General features: G+C 40.0%; 1 protein-coding gene across 1 annotated transcript in view; it reads right to left on the bottom strand.

Annotated features, from left to right (window-relative positions):
• LOC136866889 (receptor-type tyrosine-protein phosphatase H) overlaps nucleotides 1-23,902 on the bottom strand; it is an 819,913-nt gene that overhangs the window by 519,108 nt on the left and 276,903 nt on the right. Inside the window, exon 7 of the mRNA XM_068227107.1 lies at nucleotides 13,284-13,589. Within this exon, the coding sequence (XP_068083208.1) occupies nucleotides 13,284-13,589 (306 nt within the window). The remainder of the gene's footprint in view (nucleotides 1-13,283; nucleotides 13,590-23,902) is intronic.

The raw sequence follows: 23,902 nt of genomic DNA, 5'->3' as shown, positions 1-23,902 counted from the left end.
ATATTATCTTTATTTTTACGGAGATTCCAAATATCAATTTTTAGCTCTGTAGCATCTTCAGTTCTTGAGATATAAGTATCCCTATGAAAAGAATTCAACTCATTTTTCAGTTCGTTTTACCCGCCTAGAAGTAGTGAGTGAAGAGTTGATGAAAAAATGACACATATCTTGGAAACACAACTTCAACAAGCAGAAATATTAGCTTCAGGACTAGGAAAAGTCTCGAATAAACCAGTACAGGACCCAGAGGGATTAAAGCAAAGAAAATCTATTACCAACAAGGAGGAAGAATGGACAAAACATAAGAATACCAACAGCAACAGGGAAAATGCTAGGAGTATGATTGAGTTCGGAAAACCTACAACAACAGCCCAACACAGGTTATCCTCTCCTAGAAGAGATACAAGACAATATGAATCACCAAGAAGACTCCCCCAACAAGGCACAGGAGGCAAAGAAAAAGGAAAACTAAGAGCAGCACCCAGGACAGCATGGGTGTACGTGGGAAGACTGAAGGATGACATCACAGAAGAAGATCTGAAACAACATCTCTCAAACAGCGGTATCACTAAAGTAATCGAATGCGAACAATTACCCACACGAGGATCAAACAAAGCGTTTAAAATGGAAGAACGGGAAATAGTCTTTGACCCAGAATTCTGGCCAAATGGAGTAACCTACCGCACTTATCGATTTCGTAAGCAATAAAGACGAGACTCCGAGAGAATTCCAGAAGACGACGGGCAAGACATTGGATATACTACTTTGGAATGTGGAAGGGTTAAAGAGTATTGTTAATACAGCACCAGATTATATTTGGATAGGACAAGCTGTAATAATAGCTACAGAAACTTTTTTGACGGAGCCTTTTGGCATCACAGCACACTCTTATGCTAAACCAAAAGCTTTAGGCAGACCGGAGGGAGGTGTATCCCTTATGTTCAAACACACTATAGGAAAAATTAAAGAGATAGTAAAGGAAGAAAACATGACAATCGTAAAATCCACGGACATTACAGTAGTGGGGATGTATATTACATATGGCACGTCAATAGAAGATACAGTGGAGCAGGTATTAGGGGCTATATCACAAGTGAGAACAGAAGAAAACGTAATTATTGCAGGAGATTTCAACTGCAGAATTGACAAACCAAATAACAAAACAACAACTATACTGCATATTCTACAGGAGGAAGGTTTTAAACTCATCAATAAGGCCGAAGATATAACCTATATAGCGTACAATGGAACAAGCACAATAGACTTAGTTTTTATAGAGGAAAAAAGATCATAGTTAAAAACCAAAAAAGGAAATAGAATACCTTAAACACACCGCTCACTAAACATATCCCCATACATACCAGATTTCTACTAGTAAGAAACATAGATGAAAAGACACTTCCTGACTCACATAAAACAACAGGGAAAATAAACTTAGAAATACTACAAAACAATACACAAGCTATAGAAAGCGCGAAGCGACACCTAAAAGACTATGATATCAATCTCACCATGACTACCATTCAAGATGCTATAATTGCAGCAACGGTACCAGCCAAAATAAGGAAATCGAAACCATGGTTTGACACTGAGTGCTACCAACACCGAAGTAAAACGTTAGATGCCCTACACAAAGCAAGACTCAAAAATGTAAAAGATGATCTAGAGGAATATGCTAGGAAGAGAAAGGAATACAAGATGCTCTTGAAAAGCAAGAAATCACAATTTATAGAAAAAGAAACACTAAGAGAAGCAGATGAAGCACGCAAGGACCCCTACATAGCACTTAGAAGAAAGGTCACCAGAACATCAGATGAAATCCAAATGGAAAGTTGGGAATGCCACTTCTCTCGAATTTTAAATAAAAGACAGACAAACAAACAAATCACATGATAGTAGGACACCGAATGAGGAGGAAAAGACCTCCCAAATTACAACAGAAAAGGTTGAAACAATAATCAAAAACACAAAAAACAAAAAGGCAGCAGGACCAGACGGTATTTACAATGATATGTTAAAGGAATCAACAGGAGTGTTAATTGAAATATGGACAGAGTTATTCAATAAATGCCTCAGCTAAGGAGAAATTCCAGATAGCTGGAGAAAGTCGACAATCAAAGTCCTATACAAGGGATCAGGGGATACAAATAATCCGAATTCTTACCGTGGTATAGCACTTGAAAATAACATACTTAAAATCTATACAAAGTTACTCAACAAACGTCTCACGGAGACAATAGATCCATTGATTCCAGACCAACAATTTGGCTTTAGAGGAGGAAGGTCCACCTTACAGGCCGTATGTAATCTTCTTAATGACATTGACCAAGCGCTGAGACATCCAAAAGGCAAATTCAGAACCGTCTTTATCGACTACACAAAAGCCTTTGATTTGTTGAATAGGACAAAACTCGTAGCAAAAATGGAATCCATGACAAACGGAGGAAATGAAGTTACAACATCCATAAGAAATATACTGACCTACAACAGAATACAAATAAAGGACGGAATAACAACTTCAAGAGAGATCCTGCAGACAAATGGGGTTCTACAGGGGGATCCAATCAGCCCCACCCTATTCAACATCACCACCGCAGATATCGTGAAGATCTTAGAAAAATCGAATTCATTATCTTCATATATGTATGCAGACGGCATGGTCATAGGTTCCTCAAACAGACTTGAATTACAAGAAGCACTAAATGACTTACATAACTGGGCAGAAGAAAATGACTTCAGTATAAATAGTAACAAAACAAAATACATGATGTTCCGGAAAGGTGGAAGATTAGCAACAGAGGATAAAATGACTTTAGGAGGGAAAGAACTGCAGACAGTAAACTACTATAAATATCTAGGAATCACCCTACAAACAACACCCAATTCATTCAGGATACACGTAAAGGAAAGAATAACAGCTGCTATAAGAGGAATATATGACATAAAGAACATAACCAGTCTATCCCTCCAGACGGCTATGATCTTATTCAGTGCCAAAATATCGCCAATGCTGACCTACGGATTAGAATTGATATGGGAAAACCTATCTTTTTCAGACCTAAACTCAATGGAGAAAGTAAAAGCCCGATATCTGAAAAGAGCACTTGGAGTGGCAAGAACAACACCTTCCAGGCTTGTTTACGAATTGGCAAGAGAAACCTTCTACATCGAGGACTTACGTTACAAACTATCCCTGCCATCTACTGAGCAAGCGACAAAACTGATCCAGACAAGAGAGAAGAAGCGCGAATAAATCCCTCTGGACTTCTATAGCACAGATGCAATGATCGACAGGAGATGGGTAAAAGAAAATCAAGAACTTAGAAATGTAATTACAAGATTGGCAGTGCATGGTTTTCACCATAAAATTTGTAAAAACAAAACGTTTCATGAACCAAACAATGAATGTGTATGTGCATTGTGTAATAACCACTGTGAGAGATACCATATAACCATGTGTCCTAAACGAGAAAGATCGATCGTGGACTATAGCAAAGAGTAACTATATAGGTGCGAATTTTCCTTTTACTTCATCTATTACATTAGTATGCAATAATAATAATAATAATTACCCGCCTTCTTAAGTGGATTTTCCGGAAACAAAAGAATATGTGTTTCTTCATTTTTAAAGGAGTTTCAAAATATCGATTTTCACGTCTGTAACCTTCCGTTTTTATGTACCCCCAAATTTCATTCCTTTATTTCTAGTAGTTTTGGCTCAGCGATGATCAATCAGTCAGGACAAGTTATTTTATACAGTATATGTAGAATTGAACCCAGTAAATGGGATAAGAAAAGTTCATATGACTGGTTTAAACCTTAATGACGTGATTTTACAACTCTTTTTTTAAACATTTTTTCGGACCCCACCCCCACTTTTCTGACAATACTTGCCAACTTCACTAATAATGACCATTCGAAACTTTCCTACAGCAGAGGTTGATTGAATCCTCGTGTCTTGGGATTGCACCCTTGGGAGGTCGATGTATCCTCAATATTATCAAGGTTAGATAATGTGCATGATTTCGGGTTTTCAATACTTTAGTATTTTACCATTTCGATATTTAGGTGAACTCAGTTCACGGTTGACAGGGGACAGGGGACTGGAAATCAAGTAGACATGACATAAAACTGTTAGTGCTCAACTGTAGAAGTATTGTAAACAAAGGAATAGAATTAAGTAATTTAATAGATATATACTTACCAGGTAGTGTAATAGGAGTTGAATCGTGGCTGAGAAATGATATAAAATATGCAGAAATTTTCTCACGGAACTGGAGGGTGTATCGTAGTGATAGGAGAGGAATGGTAGGAGGGAAAGTATTCATTCTGGCGAAAGAAGAATTTGTAAGCTACGAAAAAGTTAAAGATGACAAACACGAAATTCTAGGCTCATTCTCTAAAGATAATAGGCAACTTGATGTGTTTGGAGTGTACAGACCAGGAAAGGGTAGCGCAGATGCTGATTCAGAATTATTTGATAAGATAATCACCCATGTGGGAAATGATAAGGAAAGGAACGTGATTGTAGCGGGTGATCTCAATTTACCAATTGTCAATTGGGAACGTAATGCGAATGACAGGAAGCATGACCAACAAATGGCAAATAAGTTAATATGGGAAAGGCACCTGATTCAGAAAGAGATGGAACCAACTAGAGGAAAGAATATTCTGGATGTGGTGCTGGTAAAACCAGATGAGCTCTATAGAGAAACCGAAGTAATAGATGGCATTAGTGATCACGAAGCTGTTTTTGAGGTAATTAAAAATAAATTTGAAAGGAAGATATTAAAATTGGGACTATTAGGCAGTACCATATGGCTGATAAAACAGGCACGAGAGAGTTTTTAATAAGTAACTATGAGCGGTGGAAAACGGTGAATAAAAATGTAAACAGACTCTGGGATGGGTTTAAAGCAATTGTTGAGAAATGTGAAAAATAGGTTTGTTCCTTTAAAGGTGGCAAGGAATGGTAAGGATCCACTATATTATAACAGGGAAGTAAAGAGACTAAGAAGGAGGTGCAGGTTGGAAAGAAATAGAGTTAGAAATGGCTGTGGAAGTAAGGAGAAATTGAAGGAACTTACTAGGAAATTGAATCTAGCAAAGAAGTCAGGTAAGGATAATATGATGGCAAGCATAATATTGGTTGCCATACAAATTTTAGAAGGACATTCCAGGAATCATTAATGAGCAAGGGGAGTGTGTATGCGAGGACCTTCAAAAGGCAGAAGTATTCAGTCGGCAGTATCTAAAGATTGTTGGTTACAAGGATATGTCCCGATATAGGAGGGAACTAATGCTAAAGGAGTATTAAAGAATACCTATGACAGCAATGACATTTACAGTAAGATACAAAAGTTGGAAACTATAAAAGCAGCTAGAATTGATAAGGTTTCGGGGGTGATACTAAAGACAATGGGTTGGGATAGAGTACCATATCTGAAGTACTTGTTTGATTATTGTTTGCATGAAGGAACTTTACCAAATGAATAGAGAGTTGCTATAGGAGCCCCTGTATATAAAGGAAAGGGTGATAGACATGAAGCTGAAAATTACAGGCCAGTCAGTTTGACATGCATTGCATGTAAGCTTTGGGAAGGCATTCTTTCTGATTATATAATACATGTTTGCAAAATGAATAACTGGTTTGATAGAAGGCAGTTTAGGTTTAGGAAAGGTTATTCCACTGAAGCTCAATTTGTAGGATTCCAGCAAGATATAGCAGATATCCTGGATTCAGGAGGTCAATTGGACTGTATCGCGATTGACCTGTCTAAGGCATTTGATAGGGTAAATCATGGGAGACTACTGGCAAAAATTAGTGCAATTGGACTTGACAAAGGAGTGACTGAATGGGTGGCTCTGTTTCTAGAAAACAGAACTCAGAGAATTAGAGTAGGTGAAGCTTTATCTGTCCCTGTAATAATTAAGAGGGGAATTCCTCATTGCAGTATTATTGGACTTTATGTTTTCTTATATATGTGTCAATGATATATGTAAAGAAGTGGAATTAGAGATAAGGCTTTTCGCAGATGATGTTATTCTGTACAGAGTAATAAATAAGTTACAAGATTGTGAGCAACTGCAAAATGGCCTCGATAATGTTGTGAGATGGACAGTAGGCAATGGTATGATGATAAACAGGGATAAAAGTCAGGTTGTGAGCTTCACAAATAGGAAAAGTCCTCTGAGTTTTAAATACTGCGTCGATGGGGTGAAAGATATCTTGGGGATCATTGTAAATACCTAGGCATTAACATAAGAAAAGATCTTCATTGGGGTAAGCACATAAATATGATTGTAAATAAAGGGTACAGATCTCTGCACATAGTTATGAGGGTATTTAGGGGCTGTAGTAAGGATTTAAAGGAGAGAGCATATTTGTGTCTGGTGAGACCCCAACTAGAGTATGGTTCCAGTGAATGGGACCCTCACCACGATTACTCTATTCAGGAACTGGAACAAATCCAAAAAAAAAAAAAAAAGCAGCTCGATTTGTTCTGGGCGATTGCCGACAAAAGAGTAGCGTTACAAAAATGTTTCAAAGTTTGGGCTGGAAAGACTTGGGAGAAAGGAGACGAGCTGCTCGACTAAGTGGTATGTTCCGAGCTGTCAGTGGAGAGATGGCATGGGAGGACATCAGTAGACGAATAAGTTTGAGTGGTGACTTTAAAAGTAGGAAAGATCACAATATGAAGGTAAAGTTGAAATTCAAGAGGACAAATTGGGCCAAATATTCGTTTATAGGAAGGGCGAGTTAGGGATTGGAATAACTTACCAAGGGAGATGTTCAATAAATTTCCAATTTCTTTGCAGTCGTTTAAGAAAAGGCTAGGAAAACAACAGATAGGGAATCTGCCACCCGGGCGACTGCCCTAAATGCAGATCAGTAGTGATTGGTTGGTTGGTTGGTTGGTTGGTTGGTTGGTTGGTTGGTTGGTTGGTTGGTTGGTTGGTTGGTCGGTCGGTCGGTCGGTCGGTCGGTCAGTCGGTCGGTCGGTCGGTCGATTGATTGATTGATTGATTGATTGATTGATTGATTGATTGATTGATTGATTGATTGATTGATTGATTGATTGATTGATTGATTGATTGATTGATTGATTGATTGATTGATTGATTGATTGATTGATTGATTGATTGATTGATTGATTGATTGATTGATTGATTGATTGATTGATTGATTGATTGATTGATTGATTGATTCTTCTTTCGGAGTTGGGATGGACGGATGGTGCACTTGGAGACCTTATATTGTATTTCTGGTGTTTGTGCACTGTGGTGGTGGTGGTGGTGGTGGTGGTGGTGGTGGTGGTGGTGGTGGTGGTGGTGGTGGTGGTGGTGGTGGTGGTGGTAGAAATAGAGCAGGTAGATGGTATTGTCACCGCTTCACCATCGTAGGTTAGTGGTTGGATTATATCACAGGGTAGTGTTCGTAGAGTATGTTTCGGTCATGGCAGCTCAGATCAGTCGAGTACTTCACCACCAGTAATTCAAGGTTCCATGTCCATGATTGTAAATCATTATTATCACTCTCATTTTATATTGCCGTAGATGTTTTCGATTAATAGGCTATTTTCATGGACAGATTGCATTTACGGATAAAGCCTACTCATAATTTCTCTTAAGTTGGATAACTTTATGTTACTGTTTCTTTGATAACGTCCTGGAATGTTAGCACAAGAATTTAGTTGTTACAGGCTCATCGAGATCTAGTGCGATTGTTCACATAACTGACCCCAACAAACAAAAACAAAGAAACAAACCAAAGCAATTTTATGGAACAAAAAATAAGGTCCGAGAAGGAAACCTTAATTTATTTTCATCGATTGCAGATTTTAAAACCATTTAATTTCATATAACACTAGCTGCTTCACTACAGGACTGTTAGAGAGACTGACCTTGTGGTTTTCCTGACTGAAGTAAACGAAGGTCATTACAGAAACGTCAGTAGGAAAGTAGCGAATAAAAGCAATGTTACCATATAAAATATTCGATCAAACGAAAAACCACATATTGTATCACTTTTAACGAACAGTACTACGGTGCCGATCTAACAGTCCAAAGAACCAGACAAAGCCGCAGACAGCCGTGAACACTTCTCTGCCATTATTCCGTTAAATATGAACACTGCTCATTCCAATCAGTGCGTCAGAGTAGGGATTGAATAGTTCGAATGCTATGATAAACCAGTGTGTTACGTACCAATAGTACCAGAAACTCTATGAACCAGAGGAATGGCGGGCTAAAGAATAAAGTTGTCTAACTCCCCAGCTACTTCCCGCCAATATTCAGGCAGGCTGTTATACTCGGTGCGACCGGCCGAGTTGGCATGTGGTTAGGGGCACACACCTGTGAGCTTTAATCCGGTGGATTCGAACCCCACTGTCGGCAAATCTGAAGATGGTATTCCTTGGTTTCCCTATTTTCACAACAGGCAAATTCTGGGAGTGTATCTTAATTAAGACCAGGGCGGCCGTTCACACTAGCCTTTTCCTATCCCATCGTCGCCATAAGACCTATCTGAGTCAGTGCGACGTAAGGTAAATTTTAAAAAATACTCGGCACCCAACAGTAATCCTATCTATCGTAGATGAGTGGCGACAGAAGACACAAAGCCCACCACAACAAACAATGGTCAATGTAATGTTATTGTTGATCAATTTTATGAGCTATATTGTAGGCCTTCACATTTAGTTTTCTTCGACTCTTGATATTAGGGCGTCTTATAAAATTATTTATAGCGTAGACCGTAGTTCCTTATTCTCCGACTTCACATATTGATTTGCATTAAATTCTGTTTACCCATGTTCTCTTGACTTGGCGCTGATATGGACTTACTTACAGAAATCCAAATTCATTAATATCTCTATGTACATAGCCGGTACGGTAGCAATGCATAAGATGATCGGAAATTTAAAACTGTATAACTTTAGTTATGTAGTATCGATACGACCACTAATAACATAAATATTTGAGAATTACGTTTTAGGCCTTCCCCTAAACTACCATTTCACTCAGCGTGAATAAAATTAGTTATAGCGTATATTCCGCACGGCCTTACTTCTAAATTGAAGTTTCGCAAAACAAATGAGCATCGCCTTCCCTCTGTTGCCAGCGTGCTACTCCCGCGAGAACAGCTGATGCAATACCACCGCGGTAAACAGCCCTTTAAATTGTAATACAGTACTCAGAAAAACGAATGAATATGGATTGAAAACAAATTCACAAGAACTACACTTTCTAACAATATCTGGCACTAAAAGAGAATATATTATTAACAATAAAAGGGAATGAGGAAATAACACGTCACTAACGGCTAATGGCTGGCACAGAAAGAGGTTATGGCCTACAAAGGGAACACACTACTGATATCAGAGTCACTGGAACCCTCCAGCAATATGAAAAACACACTAAATATTGAAAGAAAATGCAAAAGATCGCGAACCGTACCGAATACCACACACGCTGAGCGAGATAGGTTAACCACGTGGTGAATGTAAATATTAGAGTTGGCAACTAGGTTTCGAGATCGTGCTCTGCCGATATAAATCGATGTGAATGGCAGCTTGGGATTGGTTGGATGTCTATGCTTCAGCGCATAACCACCAGACAGAGCCAAAATCTGCTAAAACATCAATTTAGAAGTAGAGCCGTACGGAGTATAGATAATAGCGACTTACTTCCCGACTTTGCAAACCGATTTTCATTCAGATACGACCAGTATTGAACAAATATTTGAAAATTAAATTTTAGGCTTTCCCCTAAACTGCCGTTTTTCTCATTGTGAATACAATTATTTATGGCCTACAGTGTAGCGACGTATTCCACGACTTCGCCTACAGATTTTCGTTAAGTTACGACCACTAATAATACTTTTCTTTTGCTTTACGTCGCACCGATACAGATAGGTCTTATGGCGAGGATGGGACAGGACAGGCCTAGGAATGGGAAGGAAGCAGCCGTGGCCTTAATTATGGTACAGCACCAGCATTTGCCTGGTGTGAAAATGGGAAAGCACGGAGAACCATTTTCAGAGCTGCCGACAATGGGATTCTATACCACTAACTCCCGGACGCGACCTCACAGTTGCGCACTCCTACAATTAAAATTTATGTCTTCCCCTAAACTACCATTTCACTCAACATGAATACAATTATTTATAGCCTAAATTATGGTGACTTATTCCCTGACCTTGCATACCGATTTTCATTAAATTCTCTTCAGCCGTTTTCTCGTGATGCGTGTACAGACAGAGAGACAGACAGACAGACATTACGGAAAATTAAAAAGTGCATTTCCTTGTTACTGTGGACACGTCTGATACAGAAATACCATCCTTTTTAAATTCTGAGCAATGTACAGACAAAACTCTTATTTTGTATGTACGTAGATAGATAGATAGATAGATAGATAGATAGATAGATAGATAGATAGATAGATAGATAGATAGATATAAATTGTAAATGTTAACCATTGTTCGGTTTCAAATTGTTCTTTACCTTAATCGTTGTTAACTTTACATAGTTTGTTCAGTAAACATTCAATTTGGAACCGTAACCGAATATTCAAGTACTGAGCCAGTTGACCGTGCCGCGCCGCTGTGAGCTTTCAGTCGAGAGTTAGTGGGTCCGAACCCACTCTCTGCAGCCCTCAAGACTTCCTACTTGTACACCAGACAAATCCCTGGGCAGTAACTTAAATCAGGCCACGGCCCCTTCCTTCCAACTCCTAGCCCTTTCCCATCCCGTCTTCGCCACATGTGACGTAAACCTAATTGTATAAATATAGGCTCTAGTGATAAAAAGGGCATTAACCCAAAAGTCAGTGGTTTTTTTTTTAATGTACGTTATAGATGAACTTCTAGTGAAAGAAAACTTTGCTGGTCAGTTTTGGAACTTGGTCTTTGTGAGAGATGCGTTGTTGAGGATTTGTTTAATATTTATCATAATGATTATGTGAGTTTATGGCGCAAGTGATGCAATAAAATTTCATGATCTAGATCATTTGACTGTGACTTTTAAGAGCTATGTTTTGCCATCAGGACGAGTAACCTATTTTAATATCAGTAAATCGAAGTGATCGGTCCACAATACAATTATGGCTCTAGGTGATGGACTCGGTACCTAGCGTTGGTGTTACGTTTTTGAATAGCCCTTAATTAGGGACTTTACAAAGGCGTATGACTCGGTAGACAGACCTACTCTTATGAAGATTTTGCAGGAACTAGGACTTGATGAGAAGACCCATAACCTAATCAAACAGACTTTAAGCAACACCAGGTCACGAGTAAAGTTCAGAGGAGTCATATCAGAAAGTTTTGAAATTAAATCAGGAGTGAGATAGGGAGATGGTCTGTCCCCTCTCCTCTTTAACTGTGCCTTGGAGAAAGTAATAAGAGAGTGGCGAAAGGAGTTAGCTAGAATGGAGATTCCAAGTGGCATTTATTTGGGACATAAGCGCAATGAGCTCAATGTTGACTGTCTGGCGTATGCCGATGATCTGGCCCTGATATCTAATTCAATAGAAACTTCAGTGAAACAACTAAATGTTCTCAGACAACAAGCAGCAAAGGTTGGGCTACATGTGTCTCTCGAAAAAACACAATTCATCACGAACATCGGTGAATCTCCTTGTACGTTGCATCTGGAACAGGGAGAGATCAGGAAAACCAATAGGTTTAAGTACTTGGGAGAATGGTTGGAATCCAATCTCTCTGAAGGAACAGCTTTGTCAACTCGAGTTAACAGGCTTGAAATGGCCTACCAACTGACCAAGAATACGTATAATAAAAAGTGTCTCTCTCGTAATACTAAGATGAAGCACTACCAGACAGTCATCCGCCCTGAAGCCTTATATGCTTCAGAATGTCTAACATTCAACAGGAAGGGACTCATGGAAAAACTTGAAATCCAGGAAAGAAAGATAATGAGGAAGATACTGGGGCCAGTCAAGGAAGGGGACAGTTATAAAAGACGGCCTAACCAAGAGCTCTACAAGTACTGTGAAAGAATAACGAATGTAGCAAGGAAGAGACGCCTAGCATTCTATGGGCACGTCTACAGGATGCATCCTACCAGGTTGACCAACCGGATTCTCAGCTACTGGCAAAATAGGAAGACCAAGTCACCATGGTTGATGGAAGTGAATAAAGATCTACAGGAACTGGGAATAACAGAAGGAATCTTAAAGGATCGTACAGCACTCAGGAAGATGCTTAAACATAAGAAGTTCCAGGACAGATTATCAACAAAGAAGACTGGCGCCCTTTGGACAAAGGAGAGGAAGGAGCAACACAGCCTGAGGATGCGCAACTACTGGGCAAACATCAAAGCCCATTCCAAAATGCAATAGTTGAATGTCGTGGTCCTTAGCTGGCCTATACGAAACAAGAAGAAGAATTTAACCAACCCGTTAGGCACAACTGCAAAATTACTGAAAAATCTATGCAAATTTTAAATAATATGTTAATTTGTTTTTTTGTATTTAGCTGTTCAATTTTTGTACTTCATGATATTTTCGCCTTTAAATATCTGTAAATGCATTTCAATTCTTTAACTTCGAATAGTTAGGCATTCCTTCGTACCGGCTAGTCATGTTATCAAGTGACGAGGAACCCGCAACTACCCTGAGATAAAAGGTTCTACCAAGGTACGCCGCCGACTTAGCTGCATGATGAGTATGCGTTCTACATTTGCGTGACACATTGTTCATAACGTTTCTAAATATTACCGAACAAGTTCATGTACATAGGCGTTATCTTCTCATGCAATTTAGGAGCATTTGAAGGTGAGCAATTTGTCTTCAGAACTGATTCTTTCAAACTGACCCATATGTAAGGATCTCAAGAGCAACAAAGCTATGGGAATAGAGTTCCGCGAGAATTTAGGAGATCTCCAAAGTGTCTTCCATCATGGTAAGCGACTCCACTCCTCTCTGTTTACACAAGTTGGAACTTGTGAAAAACAGCTAATATATGTGTACTATTTTGTGCCTGCTCCTCGTGACATTCTTTAACGTGAAACTAGCTCGGTGTATAATGAAGACCGACTCCGCATGTCCCCCAGTAAGCACCTTGAGGCCTCTTGTGAGAACCTCGAGACAACACTGAATTCAGTCAAACTTGTTGATACACATTAAATAAATACTCTATTCCTAGAGAAATGCGGTCAGAAGATAAGATCACTGGCGTACACAATGCATGGAGATGCATATATTTTTTTAAAAACTCAGTTTCTGGAACTAAAATAAGAGTTACAACAAGATTTAGAAGCACTCACCGCTTTCAGCCGTTGTTGCGTAACCAGTGCCAGTTGCCTCTTCCCCACTTTTCGTGTTCACGGTGACATCCACTTGATAGTCGTAATAAGGTTGCAGATCAGAGAAGGTGACTTCAGTTTCTTCTCCAGCAGTGACATTCTTTGAGACAATTTCATTAGTCTGTTTACAGTCATCTCCTTTGGGTCCTTGGGGAATCACAGAAACTGTATACCCTGTTACATAGGCCGGTATACAGCCAGTGATGTTCCACTGAACGGTCAGACTTCTGTCGCCACCGCTGACCACCACTGCTGGAGCGGGTGGACCTGCAAAGATACAAAACAGAGAACACTCATAGAAGAAGTCTCACTCTTAGAGGAAACAAGATATCGCCAGAACACAGGAAAAGTTCAATACAGTCGGGGGCGGAACACAATAAGAGCTTGAATGGAAAGGGAGGAGGCTGGCACAAGTAAATGGAAGCTATTCCACACCCATCTAGTTGCCTCGTGGTCGCCAATCCATGCTCCCTAATTAAGAGCCCCTGGGCCCTTTAAGTTGTCTCTTACGTTACGGAGGGATACCGTGAACCTTATTCTGCCACACCTAATTCAAGCAGTATATAAGGGAAGAAGTAATTAAGGTTAGAATTTAGAACTCCATGCAGAAGCTGTGGAGACTGCGACGCCCTGACAACTCCCTATAATAAGTAGATATGTGAAAATCATATTGCAGATTAAATATAAATCTGATATGAGTGTTCAAAGTCCGTTCGACCATTTTGTTACTGTCTTGAGATATGTCCGTAAGCACAGTGTGGCAGCAGTCTACAATAAATAAGTTTAAGGACTGATCCAGCTGTATTTTAACATGTATTGAAAATATAGTATAGGAGCATTTGACGGGAAATATGTTCTTCTGAACTTTATGTCATGTTCTTCACTGACGTACAATAGGGCACGACGATTTTATTGAACATAATTGGGGTAAATGTCTATTTTTTAACGATTTACCTCTAATTTTCTTTGTTAGCTGACATATATGCACAGTTCGGTAAATACCTACACATTAATGGCCACCATTTTGAAATTTATTACTAAAAGTCCACGGTAGGCTTCTGTTTGAAATGGATATCAAATGTCCTGTGGCTGGGCCCCTTCTCACTTCAAGCTACTAAGCGAAGTTTTCTTAATTATACGTTTTCAAATAAAAGGTAAACTCAGAAGGGAACTATCAAAAAGCTTTGCTATCAGAACTGTCACGCAAGGAATTGTTTGTGTATCCCTTATTTTCTTCAACTGCATGCTAGAGAAAGTCATTCGTGAATAGACTAAAAGTCTATCAGGCAAGTCGGGGTTGAAAATCGCTTTCAACGAGGACAAGTTAAACATCAATTGCCTGATGACCTCACACTCGTAGCATCAAGTGCACACCACCTCTCCACCGTCTGTCATACAGCAGCTAAAGTAGGGTTGAGGAGTGCCATTAATAAAACGGTGTTTATCACCAACATCAGAGATTCCCCCAAGTCAATTCCACACGTCAGTCCAATCAAAATATCTCGGAGAATGGATAACTTCGAACGTTAGTGAGGACCTAGCCATGAAAGCCAGATGTAGGCCTACCAACCTACAGAAATGTATCCATCTCTGTAAGAATGTTTACAAGTCCCTTTCCCTTTGCCTAAAACTTCGACAGTAAGAAACAGTACTGTACTGCGCGATAGCTAGAAGAGACTTAGTACAGTACCAGAAAATTAGAGACTTAGAATTCACTTAGAAAACACTTTTCTAGTAACTGGTAGTGAGTCCGGCCGCATGGTTAGGGGGCAACGCGTCCGGCTGTCACCCGGCTGCCCCGGGTTCGATTCCCGGCTAGGTCAGGGGTTTTAATTGTAAATGAATAATATGCCTGGCCTGGGCACTGGGCACTGGGTGTTTGTGTCGTCCTTAACGTTCCTTTCCTCACATTCAACACTCTACACTTTCTCCATTCCAATTACACGCAGGTTCATATCACATGGTGCAAGTAGGGGCAAAAGATAGGTCGACGACCCGAACAAATAGTTTTTTTTAAACAAAAAACTGGTAATGAAGGACAAAACCTAAGAAAAGCTGCTGAACTATTCTTTGGCCCTGCGGCTATGGCTATATCGTATAATTTTCCTGGGAATTAACATGTAGTACAGTTTGTTGAAACTGTTAGTGACGGATTTGATGTTCTTAATAACAGAATCCCTCATCATCCAACAAACAAGTCCAAAGTGTTTGCGGAACAAGTTTAGAGGAACAGAATGTTATTCTGAATGAAATTTTCGACCTGTTTTCATCAGCAACAGTTAATGGAAAGACTGAGTTACTACCTTTTCAAATAGGCTGTATGGTTTCCATGCGTAGTTTGCAGGGATTATTTGGGAACGTAAAATCTGAAGAATATTAATATCTACTAGCATCGAAATGTAATCAAGGTGTTTTAGAGTCATATTTCTCTACGATCATGGGCTTAGGTCAGTTTTAAGACCACCCCCTGTCCACAACAGTTACTCAGAGAATCAAGTTCCTCTTACTGAGCAAAAGTGCATATTACATAATTAAAACTGGAAACTGCAACAAGGAAGAGTGTGAAACATTAACTTTAGATGTCCTCAACCGAGTAGACTATGTTATGACGCCATAGAATCAGTCGAAACTAACTTGGAAGTTTTTTTTTAGAGTATGAAGACTTTAATTGTATAGTTGGCTCATTAACAGATCAGTTTACTGAGCAGCACAATCTCGAAGAGTGCTTACATAATGGTGGGATATACTGCCTACCGAGTTACGACATCTACGGAGAAAAAACTGCAAAATGCCTTAACATTAGGAACTTTGACTGGATCTCGACTTTGTCTACAGGGGGCCTAATGAATCCATCTACCCAGTGGTCGACTAGAAAAAAGATTTTCAAAGATTCCACGGATATGTTGTCAGGAAGTGCCCGACAGTGATAGAGGAGCTGATAGATCTCATCAGATCTCATATGGTGAAGTCGACGACTTCGCTGTTACGTGTTTTGTGAGAACTCGTTCATTTATTAGAATGAAAGAACTGAATAAAAAGAGAGTATTCAAGAGGTCAGCGAATGAAAGCCGGCTCGGATGCACATGCTGAAGTTGCACGGAAAAAAATCGAAGAAGGTGAACAAAATGATGTCCTGAAAGGTAGGCCTAATGCCATTTTTGTTATGTAGAGTTATTATTATTATTATTATTATTAGTAGTAGTAGTAGTAGTAGTAGTAGTAGTAGTAGTAGTAGTAGTAGTAGTAGTAGTAGTAAGTTAAAATAAACAATAATGTTAGTACAGTACTTACTATTTTCAGGAAAAGTAACAACATGCAGTATTCAATCTTGTGCATCGGCCAATAGCCTATTATTTCTTGATTGTAAAGCTTTACCTGTATAGGGTAGTTATTTTAAATTCTTTCAAGCGATTGGGAATTGTAAATGTACCTCTACGCCGCACTTTTAAATCTTGCGCCAATAAAACCTCCTCTACAGGAGAAACTCGGAACTTAAAACTGGACCAACTTATAAATTTTCTTAGAAGATGTCACTACCTTAATTTTGTGATTATGAAGTTGCCAGTACTGTGTGAATTTCAACTTGTTTTGTTTTCTGTTCCTCAAGAAGTGTGGACACTCTCTCATAGATATATCTACTAAAAATCTATGATCATGCACCCTGGTGCGAAGTGTAGGAACTTTATTTGAAGAAATTTTGTATTCATAAGTTTGTTCTTTACTAAATTTCGTTCATTCATTTGTGAGTTGGCAATATTTATCTTTCTTTCCGCCAGTTTTGAATTTAGCCAATCCAGAATTTCTGTAATTAATTGCCTACCAATCACAGGTTTCTTCTTCGATTTCATGTGTAACTTTAAGCGACCCAATAAACGTAAAAGGGTGTGGCTGTTTTATTCATGAAAGGTCTCGAACTTTCCCCGAGGGTTTATAAACTGCTGATTTTCGCGTCTCTTAGCCACTTGATCAACATCTAACCTAGTGTGTGGACGTGTAGTGGTAGTAGTGCCTCTTTCATCAGGCAGCTCGTCTTTAGTAAGGTAATGGCCGTTTAACATCTTTATTTCTTGCTAACTCAGCAGTTTAACCCGCGGGAAAGGTCCGAAACCTTTACAATGTAACCTATCTTTCCAACATGTAATTTTCTGCCGGTTGATGTAAAAACTTCATAAAATCTGTAAGTGTAATTCGGGGATAGAGAGTGATTTACCCTCTCGAGCTCCCCTTCATTTTTGTTTGAGGTGACTACGTTTTGGTAACTGGTTCTCTTCCTTAATGTTTTAAATTTCTTTCTTATACGGGTCACCTCCATAGTTTGGGAATAACCCCTGTGTCATCGGCCTAGTGCCTTTTTAGGTTTTAAGAATGCATGTAGGGCGGTAAGGGTTGTTTTACCCGAAGGCAGGTCCGAACCTCCGCAGAGGTGTTCCTGAGCCGGAGTTTACGTGCGGTAGGGTGGCCAGTTCCTTTCCGCTCCTCCATTCCCTTCACCCCCACCAACAGTGCGTGGCAACCCATCCAACTCCTGACCACGCCCAATGTTGCTTAACTTCGGAGATCTCACGGGATCCGGTGTTTCAACACGGCAACGGCCGTTGGCGAATGCATGTGTAGGAGCGCAAATACACGCCTCCATTCCCTTTGGTACTTCGGGCCATTCACTTAACCTGTTCTTTTTCTGCTAAGGCCCAGTAGGTTGGGTACAAGATACCCCCGTTTCATTTTGTAAGTGGTGCCTTAATGGCAAGTAATTGTAGAGTCTACTATTGCCTTGAAGAGGCTTGAAAAACTGAGAGCGTGTCACCTCTTTTCTTGCGTTGTAAAAGTGCCTCTGGGAGGCCTGATATTGTAATTGGGAGCAAGTGCTCGATGTATCAGGGGTTTTCTGCCCTTTTGAACAAATTGTTGCTTGGTTAAAGTTGAACTAGAAGCTCAAAAGTTGAAAAGCTAGGGGCTTGTAGCCCAAGTGTGTCTAGGATTTGAAATCTTGGATTTTTCTAAGCTAGCAAGTTGTTATACCACCTAGTGAAAACTTGTTAAATTTTGTTATTCTCGCTTGTTGAAACTCAGAAAAATATAACCTTTGTTAAAGTTTTAATTTAACTTTGATTTGGTAGTTAGACCCATTCACCCCGGCACCTTCTTTCACCTCTGCTGATCCACCAAACCACGGTAACAGTAAATACTAAAATTTACGGTATATTGGAATATTTAAGAATTATTTTTTAAACATATCAGCAAAAGGTTTCACTATTCTGGCTTTCAAAATAGATCCGCAATATTTACGAAAGCGCACAAGCAAAAGGTTAAAAGAATTGTCTTATGCAATATCTTAGTTTTTCATGTGAAAATATTGTATTAGAACGTAAACGTATTTGTGATAAAGAAGATGAGCGGGGCGCTCGGCACGCAGACTGAGTCCGCTGACGTCACACGCTCCTCGCCAGCTGCGCGTGACACCTACCTTCCGTGCCTCAGATCGATTAAACATGGTCAAAATGGCACAAATCAGGAATTCGGAGCTGAAAAAGGTAAGATCCGGAGAAAAAACCATGGGTCCCATTAAAGAGGAAAGTATGTACTAGAATCAGGCATAAGAGTGAACTTTACCAACATTTAGAGAGAAACTGACAAATTGACGAACTTCGGCGGGAATTAAATGAAGCAAATCTCATGATTGCGGAGCTTACAGGAAGTGTATATGAGAAATGTAGGCACTCATTGATCTGTGCTGGCCGTGCGGTTAGGGGCGCGCGGCTGTGAGCTTCCTTCCGGGAGATAGTGGGTTCGAACCCCACTGTCGGCTGCACTGAAAATGGTTTTCCGTGGTTTCCCATTTTCACACCAGGCAAATGCTGGGGATGTACCTTAATTAAGGCCACTGCCGCTTCCTGCCCATTCGTAGGCTTTTCCTATCCCATCGTCGCCATAAGACCTCTCTCTGTCGGTGCGACGTAAAACAAATAGGAAAAAAAGAAAAATAGCATTCATCTGTGGAGATTATACTTGCATATGATGTGGTAATAGGCGCGGAATATAGGACAGGAAAATAAGTCAGTGAAAGTGATGTGCTTGCTGGGAACAGTTGAACAGGGAAACAGAGTTAAATGCGGCGGGAATGAAGAAGTAGAAATTCTCCACGAAGGAACTAATGATTTAAAAAGGCAACGGATTGAATACATAATGATTTAGTGAACTCGACTAAGAAAAAGTTCCCCAAGGCAAATGTTGTAATTAGCGGTATACTAATGAGACCAGATATATCATGGTAGAAGATTGGCCGGTAGAACGAAGAGCTTCAGTAGGTGGCCGAAAGTTCCGGATCACTCTTTGTGGACGGCAACAGTTGGATCGACGGCGGGAACTTCACCTGAACCAGCGAGGAGCAGTGAGAATAGGTGAACTCTTTTCGAGGGTTACTGAATCCTTTTCCACCCAACCGGATGACAGCGCAGAACGGCCAGCCGAATGACGACCGACGACGGGAGCAGCTACAGCGACAACAGGGTACTGTGAGAGGCAGTGATGGGGTAAGTTTCTTAGATTGTTCCAGGTAAACCGCGGAAGTATCGGTAATAAAATCGCAAAATTCGAGTGACCCTGATATGTCCGACTCGTTGGCTCAACGGTCAGCGTAGTGGTCTTCGGTTGAGAGGTTCCTGGCCGGGTCGGGAATTTAAACCTTAATTGGTTAATTCCAATGGCACGGGGGCTGGGTGTATGTGTTGTCTTCATCATCATTTCATCCTCATCACGACGCGCAGGTCACCTACGGGAGTCAAATATAAAGACCTGCACCTGGCGAGCCGAACCCGTCCTGGGATATCCCGGCACTAAAAGCCATACGACATTTCATTTCACCCTGATATAATTGTGGGAACGGAAAGTTGGTTATCTGGTCAAACTTTGTAACGTTTAGATGGGATAGAGGGGCAATTTTCATTTGTGTTAGGTCAGAAGTAAGCAGTACGTTAAAATGGGTTCTTGATGACTACGAAATAATTGGGGTGGAGGTAAATAATGCACCCAATAAACAAAATATAGTCATTATCAGAGTCTATCGCCCACCGAAATCAGGTTTAAACACGATCACTCATCTTTCTGAATTGGCATGTGGAAATACAAGCTACGGGAAAAGAACTATAATTGCAGAGGATCTAAACCTTCCGTCCGTAAACTGGGCTGGGTCAACTACGGGGCAGTTAACTTATTAGTGTGGAGGAATAATGGCCTTTCCCAAGTCGTTACAAAGAACACACATAAACGAGCAGTTTTAGATGTTTTTCTGATCAGACCGGATGACATACTTCTCTCTTGTGACGTAATTGATGGGATTAGTGACCACTGTAGTGGTACTCGACCTCTCTTGGGAAACTTGTAACACGATGCATGTGGGAATTTCTAAAACTATTTAGTGCTGTGCGAGGTGAGACTCCGAAGGTTTTCAAAACTATTTGAGGTTGTGCTATACCAATACTAATAGGAGTGTTCTAGGCGAACTTCGTGTTGCCGCCACGAGAGTGCAGTAAGGACCGGAAGGGTCGTGACTCTATATGTACAGTGTGGCCAACGAGAGCTTCATTCTGATTGGCTCCGCCATGTTTCAGCCAAATGTTCCGTCAGCTGATTTAAACGTATGTATTCCGCACAGGGTAAGATTACTCTTTGTGCAATTTCAGCGAAGTACAGGCTATCTGTTTTAACTGTAATACTACAGAAAGTATGTTTTTATTAAACTCGGGGATTATTTAGTATTATTAGTTTCGAAATGTGTGTGCATTTACGTATTTCTGAGGTCTGAGTTTTCAAGAAAAATACCCCCATCCTGTTCTGCTTATGGATGCAGAAATAGATTCGGAAAGTTTTAGAATGAAATTGGACAATTGCTTGTTTTCAGATCCGAAAGTAGCATGTTCTAAGATGCTCCCAGAAATGAGTCGAGTTGTCTCATGCATTATAATGGTAACAATAATAACAAAATAGGTTAGTAATTTTATGGAGGGCAAGGCAGTGAATGTCACATTTCTCCGTTAATATTCGCCGTATCGAAAAGCTGTACGTGACGAAGGTTGTTTAGAAAATAATTTCCGAACTCTTACGTTTCGTGGGATTTTACAGTGTAAGGAAAAATAACAGATTTTGATGATTATATTACTTTTCACAAATTCCCAAATATCCCGAAAACATATGTTTTATCTAAAATCTGTACATAACAAAAGCTACAGCAAAGGCCACTCCCGATCATTTATGTCTCATTCATTTTCACCGTATGAGATAAAATCATGATTGATAATATATTCTTGAATGCAAGCTTTTATGGCTATTCATCTCTTAAAAGACGTCGTTATAAGTGCCACCTAGCATCAAGTTGAATTTTTCCATACAATATAATGATAATAATAGTCCGACTCCGTGGTTAAATGGTCAGCGTACCGAGCTCGATAGCTGCAGTCGCTTAAGTGCGGCCGGTATCCAGTAATCGGGAGATAGTGGGTTCGAATCCCACTGTCGGCAGCCCTGAAGATGGTTTACCATGGTTTCCTATTTTCACACCTAGGTCTTTCCTATCCCATCGTCGCCATAAGACATATCTGTGTCGGCGCGAAGTAAAGCCACTAGCAAAAAAGAAAAAGAAAAATGGTCAGCGTACTGCCCTTAGGTTCAGAGGGTCCCGGGTTCGACTCCCGGCCGGATGAAGTATTTTAATAGCTCGGGCTTGGGGATTGAGTGCTTGTCTTTGTCCCAACACTCTCCTCTTCATATTTACACAACACACCACACTACAAACCACCGCAGGAACACGCAATAGTGATTACATCCCTCCATATAGGATTGGTGTCAGGAAGGGCATCCGGACGTTAAACAGGGACAAACCCACTCTACATTGCGAAGGTTGTTTAAAATGTAATTTCCTATCTTTCATCTTTCGTGCGATTTTACAGTGTAAGGAAAAATAACAGATTTTCAAGATTATGTTATTTTTCACAAATTCCCAATTATCCCTGAAAACATATGTTTTATCTACAACCTGTAGTGACGCAGTTCGCACGCACAACCCCACATATGTGGGAAGAGTGGTAGAAAAGAAGGAAGTGGTAACAAAGTATTAGCAAAACCGATAGTAGCGAATAGATTGTTTAAAATACAGCGGATATCTACCAGTAATAACCGAACCGGGGCACAGAATTAGTCGCACATCACGGGGTTCTAACCGCGGATGGTCGGTACCGAGTCCTGAATTCAAGTGCTCCGGGACCAGGATAACGGCTTGTTTTCACCACTAAACAGTAGCAGGTTTTCGTTATTATCTATATTAGTACCACGAGTAGAATAGTACAGTAGGCCATATTATGTTAACCTAAATATGGATCTAGGTAATACAATTTTAATGTACCGTAGGCTAACTTTACAGTCATCACATACATTATTCTAGACAATGACTATACTATTTTATGCCATATCTGTTATAATATAAGTGTTATTATAGGCCTAGCTACCAACACATAATTTCTAACCTCTTAAATAATTGTGAATTGTAGGCCTATACCACGTATAAATCTGAATTTTGAAGTCTTACGTCAGGTAGTCAGGCTCTGAATATGACAAATGCTGGTAGGCCTATACACACACAGTATAAGCAAAATAAATAACATCTTGAAACATTGAAAAAGCATATTCTTTATTGAAACAATAATAATATCACTCTCCTTCATCCAACAGCAGATTGAGTACTTGGCTAAAACATGGCGGCTGGACTGGACTTGGCCACACTGTACATACAGAGTCACTGTAGAAGGGTCCTGGCGTATACGAATGGGCGGACATGCTTCATTCTTTCTAATACAATCAACTGTTTTGTCAGGCATAGAAATGAGTGGGAAGAAAAATTTATGGGGTCTAGCATTTATTTCAGTTGAAGGCGGAACTCAGAAGAAATGCGAAAGTTCATGGAAGGAAGGGTGAAGGTATTGTTGTTTGGATCATAGCTGCTGTATATTTTCTTAACCTAACATAGGCCTAGGCCTAGTACAATGTCAATTTCATAGATGTTTTAATCGTCAATATCCGCGTAACATTTCGTATTTTATCCTTTATAGGCTCGACGATTATGATGCCACATTTAATGTAGAAAATCGGCAGGATGAGGTGGAGGATATTTTCATGATGAAAGTACCAAGTGCAGTAGTATACAAGGACGTTAATGAAAGTACAGACCTTCCAACTGTGACAGCCCAGTGTTTTTCAAGATATTTAAAGAACTGTGAGCAAAGTGATTCAGCCTGGGTAGTAAAATGTACAATCAGAGGTATTTGTTGTGCTTGCGTTGGGCACAGGAAGGTGAATTTACATTTTTAAAAGGCAGAGTTGCATCAGAGTATAGGAAAAATGTGGCATACCATGTAGACTTGAAAATAGCAGACTTCTTAACTGAGGAGTGCCAGTGTGAATGTAGTGCTGGTATGGTACCATTTTCTCACTGCAAACATGTATGTACTACATTACATGCTGTGTTAGATTTCCATACCAGCAAGACCTTCATCTGCCAGGAAACCTGTACCAGCCAGCTACAATCTTTCCAC

Source organism: Anabrus simplex, chromosome 3 (assembly GCF_040414725.1).
Source record: "Anabrus simplex isolate iqAnaSimp1 chromosome 3, ASM4041472v1, whole genome shotgun sequence".
Classification (NCBI taxonomy): domain Eukaryota; kingdom Metazoa; phylum Arthropoda; class Insecta; order Orthoptera; family Tettigoniidae; genus Anabrus; species Anabrus simplex.
This window is presented reverse-complemented; position numbering and strand designations above follow the sequence as displayed.